The sequence below is a fragment of the Anthonomus grandis genome, chromosome 1 (assembly GCF_022605725.1).
Source record: "Anthonomus grandis grandis chromosome 1, icAntGran1.3, whole genome shotgun sequence".
In the NCBI taxonomy this organism is placed as follows: domain Eukaryota; kingdom Metazoa; phylum Arthropoda; class Insecta; order Coleoptera; family Curculionidae; genus Anthonomus; species Anthonomus grandis.
Window position 1 is genome coordinate 49446805 of NC_065546.1, and position 13894 is coordinate 49460698.

At 27.7% G+C, this 13894-nt stretch overlaps 1 protein-coding gene across 1 annotated transcript in view; it reads left to right on the plus strand.

The window, feature by feature from the left end:
• The window catches only part of LOC126735124 (neurotrimin-like), an 84162-nt gene that overhangs the window by 43966 nt on the left and 26302 nt on the right, over positions 1 to 13894 (plus strand). Inside the window, exons 3-4 of the mRNA XM_050439090.1 lie at positions 1682 to 1779; positions 11664 to 11871. Of these exons, the coding sequence (XP_050295047.1) occupies positions 1682 to 1779; positions 11664 to 11871 (306 nt within the window). The remainder of the gene's footprint in view (positions 1 to 1681; positions 1780 to 11663; positions 11872 to 13894) is intronic.

Consider the following 13894-nt stretch of genomic DNA (forward strand, 5'->3'; position numbering starts at 1 on the left):
TAAATAATATCTTAAGTGTTAAAGTTTGACAAAGCACATACATGTATGGAATGATCAAACTGTATGACATATCTCACATCCTTATTAAAAAACTATTAGCAGACTCTTCTCCTAGAAATTCTTTTCTATCTTTGCTCCCTCCAAAAATCATCAATAATGACACGAAAATGCACGTTAATTCATAATACTAGAACATGGTGCAAAAATGTCTTTTGACGTCACACACATTTATTTTTTTATGCTAGAAAGCTATACATATCATAAATTACACAGGAAACCTAAGCAATTAATGAAAATCAGTTAATGTAGATAATAAAATCATAATTGTATTATTTTTACAAATTCCTTACTCAAACGTTGTTTTGTTAGAAATTTGTTTGGTAATACTGGTCCAATTTCAATAATCACTTAAAAGATCTTTGAAGTACCCATTGTGTTTTATATAGAATTTGTTTATTGTTTTAAATATGCTTAGCTTATGCGGCATATGTATAAATTTTTTTAATTATAAGGGGACTTTGATCTTTTAATCAAAGCGTTTAGCCTAATTTTGATTAGCGACAAATAATAAAAACATTAAATAATATTTATCGTAAATATTTGCGCACATTTAAATAAATTATTCAGTCAATAAAGCCTCTATCTCTAGAATTAATAAAATTTATAAATCAATCTTTTTTTACATCTTAAGAAAGGCACAGCATTGAGAATGCAAGTGTCATAATTTTTTTTTTATTAATAGTTCTCAAAATTACCAAGTAAACCAACCATTATTTTTAGCAAGAGTGGGTTTAAAAACCCACAATCACACTCATTAGCAGAAGATGAAATGAAAATAATATAAATTGATTTTATTGAACGTATATATCTCCTATTCTATATTTTATTTTCATTTTGGGATATGCCAAAATACTGGTTCATGTATAAATAATTCAAACTGGATGCTGATTTATCGGAAATTATTAAAAATGGACCACTTAAAAATATTAAGCTGAATTACAGGAAAGGCTAAAGTAGGATATTTGTGAAATCGAAAGATTTGACATCTAACAATTACTAGAAATATTGCGGATGATCTAGTACATGAATATAAAAATAGAAATTGTGTCATATTCGAAATTTCTCTTTTATATGCCTGAAGTTAAATGTGCACGATAACAGGATAATAATGGAAGATCTCAGAAGCACCGAATCTGGTACGTTAGTATACTCTAGCATAATGAGTTAAATACAGACGACATGATTCTGAAATTTAATGTAAATTATGTATTTGACACTATTGCTGGGCTTTAACTAATACCTAACCGAAATTCGGTTGTTAAACTACAGTCACTGTTGCTTTGAAAATTTAGTAGGATAAGAAACCATAAGATCATTATTTTTATTCATGTAATACAGTCTTAAAATGCAAACTCATTTTTATATCTTGTTTTTATGTATTAAGTCTTTTCGTACTCCTTTTTAGCCAATTTTTGCAACTAAGCAAATGATGAAGCTAGATTTTACATACGTTGACATTGTATTATTTTTAAGCTTATTGTGCCCAATATAAAAATTACATTTTTACTTATTTAGAAATGGTTTCTTTTCAAATAATATCAGACTTTTTATTTTTCTCACCAACAAATACTAAAGCTATAATTATCTAACAATTTAGTAAATAATTTTACATTTGTTTTAGAAAACCCCAATTTCGTTGCCCCAATTACCAACGTGACATCAGCTGTTGGTAGAGAAGCGATATTAACGTGTATAGTTGATGAATTAGGAATTTACAAGGTAAATAATTAAATATTATAATGACGTGCATGTATGTGTATAAATATGTACATATATTAAGTGAAATAAAAAAAATTAAAGGAAAAATATGAAAATAAATTAGCATATACTAGAATATCCTATAAAAAAGGCTAGAAAGAGATATTAAAAAAAAAAGTGTCTTTTCTTTGTTTTAGGTTAGTTTTATATACAGTTTAAATTACAGTATTCATTTATTTTAATAGGCTGGAAAATAGTTGCTTTTGAAAAAAGCAAAAGTTAAATTTATCTACATAGTAAATGCATTATTGCATAAATAATTAATGGGCTTAAAATGTTTCGTTGTAGAATAACGCGTTTGCGTTACGCTTTCAATTAAGGCACGTTTTTATATTTTTTTTTGTATTTCTAGTCTAACTATGAAATAAAGTTTATAACTTTTTCTAAAATCTAGTTAAAGCTTAAGATGTAAACGGTAGTGTTCAAGTTGATTTCTCAGTTTAATTGAATTTTAAGTTTAGTGGCAGCATAAATAAATTAAACAAAGTTTTTAAAATTTAAAAGTAAATAAGTAAAAGAGATTCAAATATGCATCGATATTACTATGAGATATTGCCTTTTTAATTTCGCCCTCATAAACTTTTTGACCGTAATTTAATGCGGGGGTTAAAATAGATCGGAAAAAGCAATTTTATTTACCACTACGCCTTAATTGCCAAAAAATTGATACCTTTACTGAACAAAATAGTTTAATAATATAGAAAACATTTTTGGGGAATAAATTCTGTATCTCTAAACACATTTTTATTAAAAAAAAATAAAGCTCTTACACTGTGCATTATAGATAGTCTTAAATTTTGATTAAAGTAAAAGAACAAAACGCATCAAAACTAGTTAAAAAAATACAACTCTTTAAAATATAAATTAACAATTGAAAAATTATACGATCAATGATCTGAGAAAAAATTACGTTTTTAAGTTCTATCCTAGTAAGTCATATTAATCGGATGTTCTGAAATCATATTAGTACTTTAATTGTAGATTTATAAGTATCTTGATTTTTCTAAAAAGTAAAACAGTGAGGATTTTTTAAATATAATTAAATACAACGCATATGTCCGATATTCAAAAAAAATTGTAATTAAATATCAAATGTAGTTATATTTTCTGTGACTTTGATTTAGAGCTAGGTCATAACTTAATAAAATAATTATTTATATCAGTTTTAAAGGTAAAAGAGTAAGACCTCAAGATGTGTTTAATTAACTGCATAAATTCACTTACATACATAATTAATTCCTGTGTAATAGATTTGGCAACATTTTGGAAGAAAATGATTAATATAGTTATTTATAAAGTTAAAGGTCCGATAGATTTTATGAACCTAAGGTCCATAAGTAAATCGATAGTGCTGTTTAAAACTTTTAAAGAACATTTCTTAGCAAGTACTAACAAAATAACACTATTATCTCCGTCAGGCTTTAGAAAACTTAACAGCAATAAAACAAATATATAGTCAGCAGAATCACTGAGAAATACCTGTTTTATTAGCTACATTAAATTATAATGGTTTTTTTTTCTTAAACTCTTATGTTTTTTAAATTATACCTAAATAACAGATCTCTTTCCCTTGTCGAAGAACTATAAAACAAATGTGTGTTTTCAAATGAGCATCATATATTAAATATAAGTATAACTAGAAAATATAACATGTACTACTTAATTTTCTAAATTATGAAATGAGGGCACCCTGCATATTTAAAGGCTTTTAAAAATTATACATAGCTTAATAAAAGATATATTGGAAAAACCATTTAGTATAGTATATAATTTTTCTTAGTAGTAGCTGTACAAATACGGATTAATTATCAAAAATTATGTTATATATAATAAAAAAATTATAGCATCTTGATTCCATCAAGTTTTTTATATAATTTACTTTCAATTAATATGTTTAAATTATTTTTAGCAGTGCCTCTAATTTTTATAATATGTATTAACAAATAAGCAATTTATGCTGATTTAATAATTTGCAGTTGAAATTATATTGGTATTTTCTTCCTGTTCTCTCCTCTATGGCTTTTTCTTTTTCAATTATTGCCTATGTTTTTTTTTTGTTTATAAGGTTTAAAAAAAAATTCGTGTTTTTGCTGCCAAGAAATATTTCACAAAAATGTCTTTGTTTTAATGTCTTTGTAATCACTTTTGCCACCATAAATTGTTTAAAAAAATTATGAAATGTATTTTTCTCTTGGTAATAAATGATTATGATTTAACTTGTGAAAAACGTATTAAATATGTTTAAATCTGTGGAAAGCATTTGCGGTATTAAATATGTTTAATTATGTGGAAAGCATTTGCGGTAAAAAAATTCTAATAGAGAAGAAAAATTAAAAGAGAAGCTGATTAATTTATAAATAAAATAAATATACAATGTAAACAAGAATAATGGCAGAAAAAAAACTAATACGTTAAATAAACTAATACGTCATTTAAATATAGTGTTGAATTTTTTATTATTTCTTGTTTCAGATTCAAGTTAGATTCAAGTTTCATAATTTTTTTTTTAAATTTAAAATAATACATCAAGTAATAAAGCATTTAGGAGTTATTGGACTTCACATTTTATATTTCTTCTTTAAGTAAAAAAATCTATTTTCTTCTTTTCTTCAATATGTAAGCGCATAAAATAGTATTTTCTAAAACGATATTTATTATTGTGTAATACCGAACATAATAGATGGCTGACTATGAATTTATCATAGCAATAAAGATTTTGCCTTAATGTTACTTTAAACAATATTTGTAATAATTTCAGACCAGAGTAAAGTTATTTTTCATAGTAACAACTTTTAAAAAAAGCATTTCATTAAAAAAATAATTAAACAAATGTTTCTGGTCGAAAAACTTTGTTGCGTATTAATTAATAATTCAAGTAGTATTCAAGTAAGTCTGCACTGCTATTTGGTTTGCCTCAGTATAAAGTGGACAAACTAGAAATAATATAAAACAGAGCCATGAGATTAGTATTGAAATGTGGTCGTTACATGTCCTAAATATGTTATCTGTAAAACAAAGAATTATGTTTAATGTGTACTTGTTTATTTTTAAAATAAAGAAACGTCTACTACCCGAATGTATTTGTCAAAAATTAGGAATAATCGCAGATGTACATTTATAAAATACAAGAAATTGTACAGATTTTATTCTGGTAGATAGATGTCGAACTAGTCAAATGCTCAACACTGTTTTATTCAAGGGCTTAATTGAGCTTAATAAGCTACCTAATGACGTCAAAAGTTGTGATAATTTATTTTATTCTTATCTTCGCCAGTGTTGTTGTAATATTTTGTCATTGCCATTGTATATGTACCATCTTAACTTTCATTTTAACCTTACAATTTCATCTTTCCCATTTTATATTTAGAATTTTAAACTTTTTTATCTTTATCATTTTTAATTCAGATTACTTTTTACCACTTTTTAATGTCTTATTTTCTGTGCTTTTTAAGGTTTTTGTATTTTTTTTCTCCCTGCAGTTTTATGTATTTTGTAGTTTATTTTATATTCTTTTTTTCTGATAATAATAATAATAATAATAAATAAATTTATTTGCCAGTAATAGTAGAAGTTTACAATGCATTATTGGTATACATTCTTCATACATGACAAATGTATTACTGCAAAATGGAGTTTAAGGCAGTAAAACTGATATTGAATAAACTCCGTAAAAATTTTGTAACTGTAACTAACAACAAAGAATAATAAATTACTATATAGATTCAATGTTAGCACAATAGCAAATCATAAGTAGTATGTAGTTTTATAATTTCAACATAAGTAAATTACAACACTGTTTTTACCTAAAAAATTCTAATAGTTTCTAGTTCTTATACTTATAGTAGACGTTTGTACCTACCCAAAACACAAGTACACTATACCGTATGAAAAAAAAAGATAGACAAAAAACAACAACAAGTTTTAGTGGTGTGTTAGCAAGTTATTTTTATATAGATATTTGAATTTTGTTGGCGTGGGTATTTTCATTTCGAGAGGAATATGATTGTATAATAGGTAAACATTATAAGAGAAAGATTTTGCAAAAAAGGCAGTCTTATGGAAAGGAGAAGATATTAAGCCCCTATACCTTAGGTTTAAGTTGTGAACATCTGTTCTAAACTTTATTTTGTACAAATATAATAAAGTAATCAAGTAATTCTTTTTTGTATGTAACTACTATGCTTAATAAATGATATTATTATTATTATTATTATTATTATTATTATTATTATTATAGTCAAAAATATTTGATGAAAATGAAACCTAAGGTAAAACGATAACTGATGACTATTTAAAGTAAAAAAAGTAATAGAAGGATTTTGCAAGAAAAATATAGGAATAAATTAATCAAAAGTATTTAATAAGAAAGAAAAAACATTTGAGAATTAGTTGCTGCTAGCGATCTAATTGCAGTACCATTTGTGCTTTAGAAATTCCCTTCTTAATCCAATTTTGCAATATTTGTAGTTTTTAAAAATCTCGATTTAATTTATTACAAATTTGAAATATGAGTGATTTGATATTTTTGCACTAATTAATCCGTCAGTTGCAACTTAGGCTTTTCGATTTGCCTGTTCATCAGTTTTTTCTGACAAAATTTCAGCTTTACTAGTTATAATTTTTTGCCATAATATACCCATATTTTTGTATAGTAACTTTAAACACATAATATTTTTTAGTATTAGTTTATTACTTGTGGAAATACTTACCTGCACTAGCACTTGAAATATTTTTTTTTAATTTCTTTCTTAAAATCTTACAAAACTATTAAATTTATAAAAATATCAAAAATCTCATGATACAAAAACAAATTATAAATAAGTTGCTTAAGCTCTAAATTTTTTATAAGCTCCATCTATCTTCGAAACTTATAATAAAAATACTGATGAATTAGAAAAATTGATATATTGGCTATGTACATAAAATCTCCATAAGAAAACGAGTGGGTCTTTTGCAAAAAAAAAATATTGATTTATGTTTCGTTGTTTTTTTTTATTTTGTCGCGACTTATCTAAATACGACAAGGTAAGTAAATAAATCCACAGTACGGCAGGGCCTGTCAATATTTTTATTAGGGCTAGACATGACATCTTAGTGTTTGCGTGAGCGTCAAATTTATTTTCACTTAGAAGGCAGTTAGCCAAAGTTTTCAACAAATAAATAACGTCATTCATTTTCTTGTCAGCGTGCCCTATCTTTTCTTTAACTACGTTATCATTAAGAGAGTCTGTTTTTGTATTTATTCTATTTAAGTATATTTACTCGCTAATTTAAATCTAAGATTTTATAAATCCAGGTCGCTACTTGGTATTGAGATGAGAGTAATACTTTTTATTGCATACTGAAGATATTTAAGGAATGTATTATCACTGGTATAAGAAGTGTTTCATCTAGAAGGAAAAATTTCTACAACTTGATTTTTCGGTAACATAATGACTATTTTTAAAGCATGCTATGGTAACGTTTTATCTTTGTTAACTTTCTACCATTTTCTGAGAGCTAGTTAGTATAGATATTTTTAGTCATTGCTGATTTTACTTTATTTGTATTTTATTTATGAATATTACTTTATTTATTACATTCAAATAATAAAAAAGGCATTGAAGCAAACTACTCACATGATACTATGATACCATATACACAAGGTATCCCATAAATAAGGCTAAATAATTTAACAGCAAATTCCTCTTTAAAAAAACTGAGGTTAATCTAAATTTTATAGTCCGAAAGTCAAAGACAATCAAGATACAGGGTGATAAAGTTAATGAATTTTTTGTGAATTTTGGTAATAAATTTAGCATTCTTTCTTCGTTTTTTATATGGAATATCTTAAAATTGACTTTTTTTAAGTTATGGCATAGACGGCGCCACCAGCAAGATTTAATTTTTTTTAACTTCGTATTATTTTTTTTGATCGATATACTTTAAAAACCTCGCTACCATTCATCCTTTTCGAGATGTTTACATTTAAAATTTTCCATGCACTCAAAAAAATTACAATCATAAAATATTTAAATTATTTTATTACATTTCGAATAAATAATAAAATACAAATGTATCATAGGTATGTGTGTATATAAAATATAGATAAAATATATATGTATATACAGTGTGGCTCTTAATTGTTCCTCCTTCCTCTTACATTTGGAATTTGGGTCATTTTGCAAAACTTCAAAATGAATTTAAACATTGAAAAAATTAGAGGGGCGGTACAATTGAGGACCGTTTTTTCAAAACTCGCTTTTTCCAAATTTCAAATTTTACAGGAAACGTTATTTTTTGATTATATAGCCTTTTTGATTATGTTTGATTATGTAACATACATTTTTTTTTAAACAATTAAACATGCCAAAACTTACTTTATCCAATTTTATTCAAACAAATAATCATATTTTAATCCTTAATTCAAAACTGAAAATATTTATTATTAAAAATGTTTTTCTTATTCATTCTAGATTTGGTCTTGATTCTCACCCTCTAGCAAGTGGTCATCCTCGGTAAGGTTTTCATTAGTTGTCACGAGAAACTCCTTGTAAAAATCGTCTTCAGCATTTTCAAAGTACTTTTTTATTTTACGTATATCTGCTATCTTTACCTCTTTAACATGATTTGTCTTTAAAATCTCCAATGCTTTGTCTAATAACTTTAAGGTCTTCACCCCTTTTTTAAATATTTCTACTTCCGTAGCACATCCAGTATATGTGGATTTAACGTTCATATTTACCTTTCCTCCTTCTTTGCGGTATTCTATTATTCTACATTCTACATTGTGTCATATTAAATGAAAGTTTGGGTTTCCAATGCTCCCCTCTCTTCTTTACGTGTCCATGTTTACTTAGTACGTCATAATATTGAGCAGGTATTTTTATGCTTTCGAGCTTACGAAATTCTCTTTCTATTCTCCCAAAAATCCTATCTGGGGGCATGTAGCTGTGACCGCGAATGGGATAAATTTGCTGTATTTTGAAAAAAAAACTTTCGATTTTTCAAGAAATCTATATAAAGCTGCTATCAGTATGGAGTTCTTATTTTGCGCCGCATAAGAATCAGAGAAAAGACGAAGTGCCTTAGGCTCCCATTCTGTTTCCTCTTTAATTATTTTTTGTTCCAAAATTTGCAGATAATTTAATAACGCAGAAGCTACTTCGTTAGCTCCTTTTCCAGCTTGTGTCTCTAGCCATGTGTACAGCGATACTTTATTTTTATCTACTGGAGTGTTATTAGTCATAATGCAGAGATTATAAAGCCACACTTGCTTTAAGTAAAAAACCTCTCCTATGGATAGTTTTGGTACGGGTTGGTTTTGCTGCATATCAAAAGTGATGTCAATTTCATTTTCATTTTTTTTGTTTCATTAACTCAAAGAATCTTTTTGCACGCAGTTTGTGGATTCTTAACTTGGTTCTAATATCATTTCTCTTTTCCAAACCTTTTTCCACTTTCACTTTAATCAATAGTTCCTTGCAAGTTGAACAAGTGTCACTGTGAGGAGAGCCAAATCCAAGATTATATTGCCCATAGAAAACTTTTTAACATTTACTCATGGAGCATATTTTTTTTGCTATATTGCTCCTTACAGAAACGTTCGTATATTTTGGACAAATTTAACTCAGGTGGCAGGTAAGCTCGGGTGCATTTCTTGCGACTATAATGACTATCCCTACACTTATATTTTTTATGTGATTAATCACATCTGCAGTCACCTTCCTATGATCTTCTTTGGTTGTGTTGTGTTGTGTGATTTTGCATAAATCTGCAGTGGTTCATTACTACTCGTTTTTCTGATTTCGTACCTAACGGATACATTTTTGGGACATCGTACGGTATCAGGATCAACACGGTGCCGCTTTGGTGCACTAACCTTCATATACTTGAGCAAAAATGCATCCTGCGATTCTTTGGTACTATCTAGATACAAAAGCTTCCGAAAATCTAAAAAAAAGAAATAACTAAAATAAGGCACTACTTTACATATAGAATAAAAACAAAGTAGTTGATTTTTTCCGCGGAATTTTTCGTTTGCGTCCTCCAGGTACTTCTACGCCATTCGTTAAATATTCAGACATTTTTAAACTGCGAAACACATGTGCATCGGCTTACTACTTATACCAAACTAAGATCAAAATAAACGATTATTAAACGAACCACGAAATGTAAATATATAATGCATCAAGATCTATTTATGTATATATTTACCAATATGTACCGGATGAAGCGAGTGTTGATATTATATCCTATGGTTGGGATTAAGCGAGTTTTGCAAAAACCGACTTCTTCAATCGATGCGGAAGGTCGCAATTATAAAGAAACGATATAAAACTCAATTTTGCATAATTTGGACAAAGCGAGTTTTGAAAAAACGGTCCTCAATTAAGAGCCGCACTGCATATATAATACATATAAATGTATATCATAGCTCTTATAATATATGTTCTAACTTAATTTTACAATTGATCCAGTTCAATGAGGCCTGATACGAATTTTTTAAATCTTGATTTTTTTCCATTCCAAAGAATCAGCACATGTGTAAAATTAAATGAACCAAATATAAATTAGAATATGTACATTTTTTAGAAATTTATATTTTTATTTTAGTTACATATTGAAAAACCAGTTCAGATATTATACTTATCTAACCCCAATAGCTTAGCATATAGTAAGCCAATATGCCCAAAATAATCTTAAAAAGTCATCTTTGGTGAAAAATAGTATTTTGTATAAAAATATTATATTTAATAAAGAAGTTGTATTAAATTATTTTTTAATCATGTTTTGTTTATCACGTTTTAATATTTCGAGTTAAATATTACAATTTTGTTATATTTTGCTACTGTATTGAATATACCACTTAAAGATTGTAAATAAACATTAGAATAATTATATATTGTAATTAAAACCTAAAGTTCAATAAAAAAATTAAATCTGTATTTTGTTTTATTTTCTAGTAAATTACCTTAAAAAAAATAACAAAATGAACGCTTATATGGAAACGATATATATTTTAAAATAAACCTTGTGCTTACAAAATTAATGAGGACTTTCGAAAGATGCTTATGGATGTTAATATTTTAGGAAAACTTGAACTAAAGACCTATGTTATCTTCATAATTAATTTTTCCCCAAGACTGACGGCTGTTGTCAAACCAAAAGACTTTTGCGATAACCTAATAATGTACAAGGATTTTATAAATGGGAAGTTTTCTGATTTGGCAGTATCAGTCAATCTTAAGGAATAATGAATTTCGAAGTAAATCTGTTATGCAAAGGATCCATATAATACACTATAATTTAAGCTTAAATAAACCTTCAATATAAATTCTATATACAATAAAAGGGTCCGGTAAAGTTAAAGGGTAGTCTAAAAAACCTTTTTTTTTGAAAATTTTTACATAGAATGTTGAGTTTGAATATTTTCTTCTTCTAGTTTTGATACCAGTAATTAAAGAACAAGAAATCATATATATAATTTGAAATAGTTAGCAACCTTCCACATTTACTTTTAAAATATCACGTTTATATATAATTTATAAAATATATATGTTCTAGTACTATAGCAGCCAAGTCAAATAAATATAATGCCTTAGATAATTTAAATTCTAAAGAGAAACGCTCAACAAATATCAGCTTTCAAGAGATCGTTTCTGTTCAGGTTACACACCGAAAAGTTTCAAATCCCTCAAAAATAAAACCTTTGATACAATTTAGATAACAAAGAACAAAACCCGTGTGTATATTTCCATTTCCGTTTCTATTTAGGTCAATATTTTCCCCATGAATTACCGGGGAACAATTGATAGAAATGCAAATAAGATATACATAAATAAAAAGGCGCGCTTTGATTTTAGGTCGCCTGGCTACAGGTGGACACGCAAACCATTCTGACCATTCAGAATCACGTAATCACGAAAAATCATCGTATTGCCGTAACGCACAGTCAGCACAAGACCTGGTTTCTACATATTAAAGAGGTTAAAGCTTCCGATCGGGGATGGTATATGTGTCAAATTAACACTGATCCCATGAAGAGCCAAGTTGGATATTTGGATATTGTGGGTAAGTATAGTTTTTGTTATAAACAGGAAAATCCTGTTATAATATTGCCTTTAAAGGAAAAAAACATGTGACAAAAATATAAAACTTTATAGACTGAGATACGTTATAATAAAACACTAAAAAGTTATTTGATATAACAAAATCAGATTTTCAATTAGTTATCGCTTTTCCAAATAAGAAAACTTGTTATTTTTTATTCTTTACCCAACTTTATCTATTGGTTTTTAGTATTACTGCTATATGTACAGGGTGTCCCATTTTGGGTACTTTTGCCGGGTATCTCCGTTATTTTTAACGTTAGCGTGATGCGGTTTTCGCGACAGTGTGCTACTTTTTCGTGAAAATAACGATGCCGTTAACAAAAATTCCAAAGCCCTCTTAGTTTTTAAGACATAGGCCATTTTTGAAAATTCGACACTTTGGGACCTCCCCTTGTCTTTCGGTTATTCTTTAACTTATCGAATATGTAAAAAAAACAGTTTTATATATTTTTTTCCGTAGAATGCAGTGGCGTAGATTTTTTTTTTATATTTACTGTTTTTGAGTTATAAGCCAAACTTATGTTTTTTTAATAGAACACCCTGTATATATATGCACTAATAAATTTGTTTTCTTTTTACCTTTTCAAAAATATATAATGGTATGCACTTTTTTTTAAGAAACATACAAATAACTAACAAATAATTGGATTCATTGCAAATACATTGGATGCAATTAAAATATACCTATTGAGACAAAAGCATATTATTAAAAAAAATACACTACCACAGTATAGCTCCAATTTTTACAACATAAGCTTGTTTTGTAGCATAAAGCAACAAAACATACAAAGCAAAAAACTCGACTGTATTTAACAAAAAGGAAAAAAAAATTAAAGGTAGTATTCTAAATGATGACCATTCTCTCGAACGCAAAATTGGCACATTTTTGTGATTCTTTCAATGGCATTAAATAGAACCTTCGCAGATTTTAAAAGGCTAAATTAATTGCCTCTCGAAGTTCGGCAATTCTATCATAACGTGTTTTATACACTTCATTTAGTAGATACCCCCATAAAAAAAATCCAAAATTAAAAGATCTGGAGATGGGCCATCTTACAGGTCCGTTGGTACCTATCCATCTTTGCGGAAAATTATTCTTAAGAAATTCCCTTACTAGCCTTGAATTATGACTAGAAGCACCATCTTGTTGTAAGTAAACTGCATTATATTGTGCTAGCGGAATATTTTCTAGCAGTTTAGGAATAACTTCCTCAAGGATTTCTAGGTATCTACGTGCTGTAAGACCTCCTTCAAAAATCCAATAAACTATTTTTTTGCCCAAAATAAAACAAGACACCCCAACTCCAAAACGTCCCTGTTGTGCCCTTTCGAACAATAAATGCTGATTTTCTGTTTTCCAATTCCTGGTATTGTGACGATTGAAAATGCCCGCACTTGAAAAAAAACAATCATCTGATCAAATAAAAACTCTGCCAAACAAATTATTAGCTTCGATTTGTTGTAGATACCACCGGCAAAACAGTGTTCGGCGCTCAGCATCGCCAGGATGCAACTGTTGCATAATACTAAATTTATACGGATGATACATACCAATATATTTCTCAATTTTTCTGCATGATGACGAAGGTGTTGCTTCAATATATCCCGAAACATCTATTTCTTTTCTTTCCCTATTTTCCTTGTTATAGGTTTTCGTACGCGCAAAAGTACCCAAAAATGGGACACCCTGTACACTAATAATTGTAAAAAAAAGCAAAGAACTATATTATGCAGAGTAGAGAAAAATATATATTAGTAAGGAGTATACCCTCCTAAGAAATTAGATTTCTGAACAATACTTTGTCATAACTTCTTCTTGATATCTTCTTTGATTTTGTTGTCTTTATATGACTAGATTCTGGAATATAAGGTATCGAAATAATATAGCTACTAGCAAGACATATAGTACTGTCTAAAGTCTAAGTACAGTCAAAATCCAGTTTAAGATATAGTCGAGTTTTATATGTTGCATCTCGAAAATT